Source organism: Pygocentrus nattereri, chromosome 7 (assembly GCF_015220715.1).
Source record: "Pygocentrus nattereri isolate fPygNat1 chromosome 7, fPygNat1.pri, whole genome shotgun sequence".
In the NCBI taxonomy this organism is placed as follows: Eukaryota; Metazoa; Chordata; class Actinopteri; order Characiformes; family Serrasalmidae; genus Pygocentrus; species Pygocentrus nattereri.
Genome location: NC_051217.1, coordinates 38,276,227 through 38,288,232, shown reverse-complemented (window position 1 = coordinate 38,288,232; position 12,006 = coordinate 38,276,227). Strand labels below are relative to the sequence as shown.

General features: G+C 39.9%; 1 protein-coding gene across 3 annotated transcripts in view; it reads right to left on the bottom strand.

Moving 5' to 3' along the window:
* The window catches only part of veph1 (ventricular zone expressed PH domain-containing 1), a 177,810-nt gene that overhangs the window by 32,376 nt on the left and 133,428 nt on the right, over positions 1-12,006 (bottom strand). For all 3 annotated transcript variants that reach the window (XM_037539969.1, XM_037539971.1, XM_037539970.1), the window contains exons 10-11: positions 7,978-8,117; positions 6,872-7,006 (exon numbers count right to left, since the gene is read on the bottom strand). In XM_037539969.1, the coding sequence (XP_037395866.1) occupies positions 6,872-7,006; positions 7,978-8,117 (275 nt within the window). The remainder of the gene's footprint in view (positions 1-6,871; positions 7,007-7,977; positions 8,118-12,006) is intronic.

The window sequence follows — 12,006 nt, the reverse complement described above, 5'->3', positions numbered from 1 at the left end:
GATACTCTGAGCCCCCTTTTACCTTGTTCTTCAGTGGTCAGGACACCCATGGACCCTCACAGAGCAGGTACTATTTAGGTGGTGGATCATTCTCAGCACTGCAGTAACACTGATGTGTTGGTGGTGTGTTACTGTGTGTTGTGCTGGTACAAGTGGGTCAGACAGCAGTGCTGCTGGAGTTTTTAAACACTGTGTCCACTCACTGTCCACTCTAATAGACACTCCTACCTTGTCAGTCCACCTTGTAGATGTAAAGTCAGAGACGACAGCTCATCTGCTGCTGCACAGTTTGTGTTGGTCATCCTCTAGTCCTTCATCAGTGGTCACAGGACACTGCTGGCTGGATATTTTTGGTTCTATTCTCAGTTCAGCAGTGACACTGAGGTGTTTAAAAACTCCAGCAGCACTGCTGTCTGATCCACTCAGACCAGCCATCACCCAAATAGTACATGCTCTGTGAGGGTCCATGGGGGTCCTGACCACTGAAGAACAGGGTAAAAGGGGGCTAACAAAGTATCAGAGAAACAGATGGACTACAGTCTGTAACTGTAGAACTACAAAGTGCAGCTATACAGTAAGTGGAGCTGATAAAATGGACAATGAGCGTAGAAACAAGGAGGTGGTTATAATGTTATGCCTGATCGGTGTATATTTTCTGCCTTTAAGGGAAATTCTACAAATTTTTCAAAATTTCTGCTTAAATGTTAATGTGTAAACAGTCCCCACCAGTTCAGTGTTGTTTGTTGTTAAGAAACTTACCAACGCTGATTCGTGTACAGTGGCGGTAATAGGAACCAGAGGACAAGATATCTACAATTACATGCCTCCAACTTTATAATACACAACACATATATGCAAAACACAAATACAGCCAATTTTTAATAAAAATGTTGATACAAATGATAAACTATTAGTATAGCCATCATTTCAGCTATGCTACCTACGTATAGCCCTTTTTATAATCAACCAACATATCTTAGATGAGTGGCTACATCTGAAATAAGTGGAAAATTTTGTAAATAAAATGTTTTTTGTTTAAATTACTGATTTAAAATTCAAATAGCATTTCGGGTTCACAGGAACGCAGCTGGAATTTGTGTGTATGTACAGTTACTTGAAACACCCTCTACATGAAACACAGGTCATTTTTCTGCCAAAAAAGGTGCAATAACTTTTGCACAGCCACATCTTCTGTTCCAGTATGTTAAATTCAGCAAACAAACTGTAACTGTGCATCAATACATGCAGAATTGTGCCCTCTGTAGAGGATGCGTTCACTTATTTTCATTCAGAAAATCAGCAAAAAACGAATGCGCATGGGGGTTTAAAAGACCCCTTTCGGGCCTAGCTAGCTCTCAATTGACGGTGCATGTTCAGTGTTCTCTGCCCAGCTGGAGAATAACAAATGAATAAACGAGTCTGTTCTGTTTGGGGCTTGTGTAATTTAACTACACTCCGACCAAGAGTCCAGAGCCGAGCTTCAAGACACATACATAAACTGTAAAAAATCACAAGTGAATTAAAAACTGCAATCTCAAGAGAAAACTGTGGGTTTAACACAGTCCACTCTGACTCTATGTTGTTGAAGCCTCTTTTATCTGCTTGTTTGTGTTTTATTACAATTGGAGGTGACTTTTTCCATTATAAGTGATAATCAGCAGGATTATAACATATCAAGGAAAGCAGCACAGCTGACTTTTTAATTTATCTCCATCTGTCGTTCATGAGTTCTAAAGCAACTGGTCATTAAAAAATAGGGTTCCAGCTCCACTTCTTCTGTTACACCTTCTATGAGTGTGTGACAGGATAGTGGAGGTGTCACTGACATGGCTAATCCAGACAGTAGTTATTAAATGGAGACAGTGAGTCCACAATTATACTGATACAAAGCTATAAATACACACACACACACACACACACACACACACACACACACACACACACACACACACGCACACACACACATCACTGTTGTCAGCAGAATATATGAAAGCCATTCTTAGTCATTTCTTCAACATTCAAAAATAATTAAAAGCTAGAGAGAAAATGTGACTCCTAACAACCACCTGGAAGACCTGGAAGACACCAAAACTGCCCCCCATCAGATAAACAGCACTTAAAGCTTTCAGCTTTGAAGGAGAGGAGAAAATCAAACTGCTCCAGATCTGAAAACATCCACATGTGGGTCTGAAAGGATGTGTAGCTGTCAAGAAGAACCTCACAGAGAAAAGGAGACAATTTGCAAATCTAACAAAGAAGCTGCTGCTGTTGTCAGAACAATGGACTGACCACCCGCAGTCCAAATCCCAACACCACTGAATGCGTTTTTCGAGTACTTGGATTGTGGGAAGCAGAAAGTGCGACCAAGTCCTAAAGGTGTTTTCACACGACCCGTGTTTTTCCAGACCCAGGACCACTTGCTCTGTGAAGTTGGCATGTTTGGCCAAGTGTGAAAGTTGAGCAGGAAACTGTGTTTATCTAGAATAAAGAGCCAGAAAAATCTCTGGTCCTCCTGAAATTGGTGATCTGGGGTTGTGCTCCAGGTTGTGCTTGCAGGGTTGCAAGTTTGGCTCATTTTGTAACCCGATTGAGTCCTATACTGCTTTAATGAATGACACCAGTGGTGATTCTCCAGTGTGGTCAGTGTAGTGCTGCTGTAATGTATGGGAGCAGTGATGATTCTCCAGTGTGGTCATTCCTATACTGCTCAAATGGAGGTTAGTAGTAGTGATTCTCCAGTGTGGTCAGTCTTGTGCTGCTGTAATGTACGGGAGCAGTGATGATTCTCCAGTGTGGTCATTCCTGTACTGCTCAAATGGAGGTTAGTCGTAGTGATTCTCCAGTGTGGTCAGTCTAGTGCTGCTGTAATATATGGGATTAGTGGCTATTCTCCAGTGTGGTGAGGCCTGTAAAGCTGTAACGGGCAGCTGCAATGGATTCTCCAGCATGGTGGCCAGTCCTGTATTGCTGTTAAGGATGTTAACAGCAGTAATTCTCCAGTGTGTGTCATTCCTATATGGCGGAAGAAATCTTGTACTGCTGTCATGTACGGAAGCAGTGGTGATTCCCCAGTGCGGTCAGCGCTGTACTGGCTACATTTTTTGTTTCAGTTTTAAATATGGCAGTGAGAATGTTAAGAAAACCAGAACATACATACAACATTTTTGCTTTAGTCCAGACTAAAGGAACCAAACTACAAACATACAAATGCACTCTAATACAAGTTTTTGTGTGTGTGTGTGTGTGTGTGTGTGTGTGTGTGTGTGTTTGCACATTTGAGTATGTGGACATGGGCCAAGCATATACACGTCCCATATGGCTGAAACACAAAGAAGACAAATGTTTCTAGCTTTTCAGCAAAGAAAGCTAGAAGAGAAACCACAGCTGTGTTCGACACAACTAATTAGTGTCATTTACGACTCCCGGCCTGAAGACGTAAGAGGGCATCTCGGCTTACATGACAATGCAAGATGAAGAAACAACCTAAGCTGGACATTTCAGCGCTTCAAAGGCTCTTGTAAACTCTGATAGCAATGCTGCTTTGCTCATTCTGTAATACTACACTGTAGTGATTCCGCAATGTGGTCAGTCCTGCACTACTATAATGAACGTTAACAGTGGTTATCCAGTGTGGTCACTTGTGTACTGCTATTATGGAGGTCAGCAGAGGTGATTCTTTAGACGGGTCCATTCTGTATTGCTGTAATGGACATTAACAGTGGTGGTTCTCTAGTGTGTCCAGTCCCGTATGATAGTAATGGAAGTTAGCAGTGGATTCCCCTCGAGTAGTCAGTCCTGAGCTCCAATATGGTGGTCAGTGCTATGCTGTTGCCATGGGTGTTAGAAGTGGTGGTTCTCTAGTATGGTTAGTCTTGTACTGCTGTAATGGCAGCAGTGATGATTCTCCATTGTGGTCAGTCATTACTGCTTAAATGCATGGCAGCAGTGGTGATTCTCTGGTGTGGTCAGCTGTGTACTGCCATTACGGAAGGTAGTAGTGGTGACTCTCCAGTGAGGTCCATCCTGTATTGCTATAGTGGATGTAAACAGTGCTGAGTCCCCAGCGTGGTCAGTTATGTGCTGTTGTAATGGCAATACCTGTTGTTTTCTGGTGTGGTGGTCTGTCCCATACTGCTACAACAGAGGTCAACACTAATAATTCACGAGGGTAGTAAGTCCTGTGCTGTGCTGCTTTTATGGACATCAGCAGTCGTGATTCGCATGTGGTCAGCCCTGTACTGCTCTAATGGACATTAGGAGTGGTGATTCACCAATGTGGTGAGTAATACACTGCTGAAATGGATGGTAGCAGTGACAGGTCTCCAGTGTGTTGGACTATCCATTTCTGCTGAAATGGACATTAGAAGTGGTGAATCTCCAGAATGGTGGCCAGTCCTGTACTGATGTTAAGGGCGTCAACAGTGATAATTCACCAGTGTGATCATCACTGTGCTGCTCAAATGGAGGCTAGTAGTAGTGGTTCTTCAGAGTGGTCAGTCTTGTACTGCTGTAATGAACAGTAGCTTCTGTGATTCCCCAGTGTGGTCAGAGCTGTACAGCTGTAGTGGACTTTAGCAGTGGTGATTACCCAATGTGATCAATTCAATACTGTTGTAAAGGACAAAAAGACTGGCGAAAAACTTAGATATGTTGTCTGAAAGCATTAATAAACAATTATCTAATGACAGTGGTCACTGCACTAAGGTTACTTAATAGGTGCGATGATGACAAATGTGGAGTTTTATTCATTGTGTGGTTTGGTGTGGTCAGTTTTGGACAGAATGTTGGCTACAGCCAAGTTCGATCTCTCAACGTGGGACTTTGATTCATGCACAATGTTTTTGGGTGGTATTTGAGTTCACACTGAAACTGTAGACCTAATTAGAGCTCTGGGCAAGGGCTCAGAACTACGACGGCATTTTAGGGCCACCGCTAATAAAAATATAAACAGTAGACTTCAAGAATAGAGTCATAATATTTCAAGAAAAAAGTCATAGTATGACAAAAAGCCATAATATTTCGAGAAAGGTCATCACTTTTTGCGAAAAGACAATTTTTTGAGAAAAAAAGTTGTGGTACTGGAGCAAAAAGTCGCAGAATTGCGACACTGAAGTGACGTTAATACCAGGAAAGGTTGCAATATTGTGGCCAAAGGCTTTGCAAAGTGAAGTCAGCATCTTCTTGTGTTAAATGAGGGGCATTGAGCTGGTGGAGTTATACTTTCATATCGATTCACCCATAAAGAAATACTCAGTCGGGGGAGGTGCGGGAGCCTATCCCAGCTGTCATCGGGCGAAGGCAGCAAAAATGACAACATTATTCTCGAAGTCTACTATTTTTATTTTCAGTGGCCCTAAAACGCCGTTGTACAGACCTCATGCTGGAATGGGTGGGTGGGTCAGGAGGGAGATCAGAAGTCATAGGTGAAAGCTAAAGCATGCAGAGGGAGCAGAGTGCGAAAGGTCAATTGTGATGTTTTTACATAGCGTAGGGATGTTATACCAGCGACAGGGTCAAGTGACCATATGTGAACGGCATGCGTGTGAAAACGTGAGAGGGGATGAGAGAAAGGAGAAAGAGAGAAGACAGACAGACGGAGGGCTAATCGGATGCATTCTGCCTGCATGTCAGGTTCAAAACTGGTGCCGTTTTTTGGACCATGGAAAACGTGAAATGTGCTTGTCTACCTCTTCATCTCTGTTTGACCAGACTAAACTCTTTCAAAAGGGCTCTGATTTGTCTAAAAGCTCATGTGCAAATTTTTTCATGTGATGAAATCTGCGCTTCTTGTTCAGCAGAGGAGTTTTGCGTGGGGTGTTGGAATGTAGCTGATGGCTGTCCAAGTCACGGCCTATTATTCTCTGTTGGTCCTGCTGCTTTCAGGTCATCCTGCAATAATTTTCAAGTCCATTATTGAGAAGTAAAAAAGAACACCATAAGAAATGGAAGCCCAGAGACCACAGGACAAATAATTTGAACAACATGGCCTTTTGTCTTGACATCTAGTAATATATATATATATATATATATATATATATATATATGTACATAGCTGCTGTTGGAAGAAAATTGACTTTTTTTTCATGTAATTTTGGATCAATTCTTTTGGTCCATTGGATCACAAAGCTGTCCATTGGATTTCAAATTATGTAAAACAGTGAAAAACAACAAAAATGCAGATACAATGTTTGGCTCTGACAGCAGCTATATATATATATACACACATACACGCTCATATAAGGGGTGGGAACCTCTTGGTACCTCACGGATCGATTCGAATACGATTCAGAGGGATAAACGATCATCGATGTATCTTGATGCATCTTTTATATATATGTATATATATATATATATATATATATATATATATATATATATATATATATATATATATTTATTTATTTATTTATAAACTTTGTATGTCAATTTTCCATTTTTGACATTTTTCAGTTTTTGACATATTTTGAAAGTACCTGTTGCCATTTACATTGTGTGGACATTTCATGATGAATGGACTAAAAGAAATGACAGGAAATTACTTGGAAAAATGTCTGGTTCCATTGACTTACATTAAAAGTAAAGTAAAGTAGTTTTTTTCTTTCTCCTGTAAAGTTAACTTTTTGGAGATAGAGGAGTTTTGCAAGAAAATAAGTAAAATATACATACACACATATACATACATATATTATACTTGTATTTCTTTCATTTGCATCAACATTCTCAATATTATTATTACACTTTCAGAATTTTCCTCAGTAATTCATGCCAAAAAAGTCATTTGAATATGTGACTGTGAGAGACGTGCAACAGAGAAAGAGAGACAGAGAGAGGGATCTAAACACAGACAGAGAGATATTTGGCATGACTGTACCTTCTTGTGTGGGACAGTAGTGTGAGTCACGGCCAGCTCAAAGCTGTGAGCTCCTTTCAGCTGAGTCTTCTCCCACAGCTTCCTCAGCTGCTGCACACACACGTCCTCATAGCTCAGCGCTTCACTCGTCTTACTCTGCAGAGTCACACACACACACACACACACACACACACACACACACACACACACACACACACACACAAATGCACATTATTTTACATTTTAAAATAGTTTAAACTTGATGAAGGTAAAAAACTATGAAACAATGCATATGACTAAAAATAAAATCAAAATAAATGTATGAAATAAATCAAACATCAAACTGTCTTAGATTTCATAGGGTCTTCCAGAAAGAAGCTCCCCGTCACCACCCTCTGCTTTTGATGTTCTCTCGAGCTCTTCATGAGGAGCTGCCTGAGCTGCATTTATACCATACGAAGATACACAAACACTGAAAACTACTTGTTGCCAAAAAACTTCTTATTGGGTGAAAACTCTTTAATGGTTGAGTGTAAAGACTGGTGATGGGAACCAGGGGTTGCCATATCTACAACACAGATATTGCCATTTTATTTATTATTTAAAAAAAAAAAACGCTTATGAGTTTTATACACAGTGAAGATGTTGGTACAATAGTGGTAAATCTGGAAATAAGTTTACTTTGGAAACTATTTTGCCTCAGAATGAAGTGCATGTGCCTTTCCACCATGGATGTCTTTAAAAAATGCCTTGGTTTTTTACTGTCAGTTTTCAGTAAAGTAAAAAATACCTGTATAGGTATCAAACTGTCTTTCTTAGAATGAAGAGCAGGTTTATAAAGATTAAACAAATTTCTTTACCAAACTATTGTTAAAAGCACATATTGAAACTCATTAGTCCAAAACACATGAAAGGTCTGAGTGTTGATCTAAACAGCTTTCTATTTAATATGTTCTATTTAATATGCTAACAAAAACAGTATGTATTAAAAACAACTTGAAAAAGTCAGATGTCCCCAAACTTTTGACAGGCAGAGTGCATCTTCAGAGCTTTGTGCTTGGCTAGTTTTACTCTCTCTCTCTCTCTCACACACACACTCACACACACACACACACACACACACTGACCTGCAGAGCGAGCAGCATGATGCGTATCCAGAGGTGGGGCTGGCGGCTGGACAGTAAAAAACTGGACTTTCCATACAGACAATAATGACCCTTAAGAGGGCAGGAGAAGGACAGCTTAGCCACACAACCACGGTGGGTGTCTGAAACACAAACAGAGATGACATGGATTAGATAAATGGATGGATGGACAGACAGACAGACAAATGGACTGAAGGACAGATATATGTGTGTGTGTGTGTGTGTGTGTGTGTGTGTGTGTGTGTGTGTGTGTGTGTGTGTGTGTGTAAAGGCTACACATATAATACACTAAATACACATAATACAACTTTTGCTACCACTGTCTTAGAGGGTCAGTCAAGTGATCCGTTTAAAAATCCATTTTTAAAAAATCTGCTGATAATTTTATTAAGTATTAATCTAGTCATCAGACTTTTAAGAAAAAGACAACCACTAAAACATTTTTACATTATTATTACTATATGAAGAAACATTTATTTCAGAAGAAGTCTGATTTTAGTTTATATGGGCCTTTTCACTGAACATTAACAACCCATTAACAAAGACTAGCAAAATGCAGCAAAATACGGCAAAAACGCAAATATGCAAAAGTTTGGGCACCCCAATCATGAATTTAAAACACATAAAATTATGGCACAGTTTATAGTTAAATTTTTTACATTATGTTAAATTTAGCTAATAAATAGAAGCTGTGCACTAAAATGTGCATAAAAATGCCATATTTACGTGTGTCTGTAAAGGAACCATTCACTTTTACATACTTTGAAAATTGATAAAATACATCAGAGGGAAAATTCAAAATGGGAATTCTCTTCATGTGAACTGCTAATTGTCCAATTAAATATTAATCAGTTGAGTTTAACTGAGTAATCGTGGCAGTGCTAATTCACTCTGGTGTGCTTGGTGGTCCCTGCAGGTTTATCCGTACACTGTAGATTATAAATAAGCTGGGGAGCTTTATGTAAGTGAAAACAGCAACAGTAATCATTTTGAAGAATGCAGGATAAAACCTTTTGACCCACACATGTTCAAGGCCTAAGGGTACTGATGTGCTCTCTTTGGTCATGTTTCACCCCCCCAGTAGACAGACCCCCACACACATATGCATCTCCAAGGACCCCAACCCAAGGCCATGGCCCTTACTTCATTCCCCCAAGCTGATGATGCCATATCCCTGTACTCAGATGCAGCAGAGCAGTCCTATGATCAACACAGTAGACTCGTGGAATAGTCCTGAGCTCAGTTCTTCTCCAGAGACCACTGACCAGTTAATCAGAGTCGTAATGTCAAGACAAGTTGAAACAGTTGGATCTGAGATTAAGTTATCTGAGCTGTGCCTTTGTAATCTGGCTCTACTGAGGATAAATAGATATGAATATGCTATTCAAGTCAGGAACACAGTTACAGGGTGGCCTAGGGTGGTCTATCCCACCTCAGCTGGAAGCCAGCCTCCCATAGCTATGTCGTTGGTTTCAATGTCCTTCAATAACAATGAAAATCATCACCAGGATAGACACTTTGTGGCCAAAAGTGCATGGAAACACCTCCTAAATATTGAGCTCAAGTAATTAATTGCTAACAGGTCAATGAAATCAAGCCATGCAATCTCCATAAACAAACACTGGCAGTAGAATGGGTCAAACTGAAGAGCTCAGTGACTTTAAACATGGCACTGTTATTGGATGCGACATTTGCTTCTAATCAGTTCATGAAATTTCTATCCTGCTAGAGCTGCCCCAGTCAACTGAAAGTGCTATTATTGTGAAATGGAAGCATCTAGGAGCAACAACAGCTCAGCTACTAAGTGGTAGACTGTGCAAACTCACTGTGTGGGACTGCTGAGTGCATATCCACTGTTACATCACTCAATGCACAGTTGCAAACTGCCTCTGGAAGCAACATAATGACAAGAACTGTGTGTCCTGAAGGTAATGAAATGTGTTTCCATGGCCGAGCAGCTGCACACGAGCCTAAGATCACTATACACAATGCTGTGTGTGGGATAGATGGGCGTAAAGGACGCCGCCACCGGACTGTGGGGCAGTGGAAACGTTCCCTGGAGTGAAGAATCATTTCACTTGCCAACGCAACTTGAGGAAACACAGGAAATCTACTCATTCAGTCTGATTTTTTTTTATTTAGAAAAAGCAAAAACTACATTTACCATGTACGACCCCAAGTACGTTGAACATATTTACAGCACTAAACATATTTAAAACACTATACATAATTGCATCATCTTATCTATGCCATGGAGGGAAGAGGGGGTGGTTTCCAGGCATATTTTACCTGGTATTAATACAATGTCGTCTTAAGAATGCTGACATAAATAGTTATGTATAGTGTTTTAAATGTGTTTAGTGCTGTAAATATGTTCAAGGTTTATTCATATTATGTCAGTATAATGTCATTTATTTAATAAAACATCTTATGTCAGGTTGCGAGAACCGACATAAGCACTTAATAAATGTTCAAGTAGTGCTTCATAAACGCATTATTCAGCGCTTAAGAATGCGTCATGAAGCCCTTATTTTTTGAGTTATCGTAATTGAAGGGTACTACGTAGCTAAAATAAAGATGGACAGTTGGTTATAAAATGTATATATGTGGGACAAAAAGCCTTCTAGCTTGACAGCCTGTAACCAAGCTGGTCTTAAAATGAAATACTGGCTAAGCCCCTGGTTCAGTGGGCAAGCAACTTTATATGATATATAGTTATTATTGTCATTTTTAAAATGATTTTTTTCTAATCATTTAAATATAATTATAGTATACACTTATATTTAGTTTAGATTCTGTATTGATCAATTTTTCATAATTTTACAACATTTTTACAGTGTTGTTACTGTTGTTATAACGTAAAGAAAATGAAATATGACAAAAGCATACAACTTTTTGTCTTTATGCAAAATAAGACATGGGTGCTATTAGGATAGAAAAAAAGGGATGTACTACAAGACAGGACCTCTTGACAGTATGTTTATGCCAACTGTACATTAGTGTAATGTCTTCTCCTCATTCTCAAACTGGACCTGAGCTCCACATTTTTGTTCTCAATGGGCTGTAAGTCACAAAAATCTGGACCATCGAGGGTTCCCTGAGGACTGATTTGAGAGCCCCTGTCTTAGGGAACACTAGTGGACCTTTACTGTATCTCTGTTTTAATACACTGTACCCCACTGTAAGGATATTATCCTGTTTAATCCTCAGGGAGCTCGTGAAGCAGACAGTAGGGAGTCGCCAGCTCTCGTTTTCTACTTTGTTCACCATATAAACTACATTTTACTGGTAATGTGTGCATTAAAGATGAAAGCACAACCATAAAACGTCATATGGCCTGCTGAGCTGATAACTTCAAAGAGAAAGATGCTAAATATGAAAGTTGTGGCTCTGAGTTTATGATGACAAGAGCATCTGCAGGGGGTTCAAACTGAGGCTGTTTTAAGCGCCACCAACCGGGTTGGTTACTGACATAAACATGACATTAACCCTCCTGACATGCACATGGTGTGACGCGGAGCGATGTAGCAGACGCATGTGTGGACTTTTATTGAGGGCAAATCCAAAGTCCAGGGTCATCACGGTCCAGGGTCATAGAGCAAATACGGAGAGCTCCAGGTACAGACATGACAGACAAACTAGACTTGACTTGAATTGAACAGAACAAAACATCCAACAAAGATTCAAACAGGAGAGGGACATCAAACAAAGCCCGATACAAAGACCAGCAAAGATAAAGTGCAAACACAGGGCTTAAGTAACAAAAGGACAACGAGGCACAGGTGAAAACAATCAGGGGTGGAGTCACGAAACGAGGGGCCAGACTAGAAAAAACAAAACAAAAATGCACATGGACAAGACTGGTAGGGGCAAATCGTGACACATGGGAATATAGACATATGTAGGTAGCTACATGTAATAATCAGAAAAAGTATATGTACAGCATAGTAGAAACGCTTATATATATAGTAAAGTTAAAAAAGCAAGTAAACAGAAAATTGAATTTTTTTT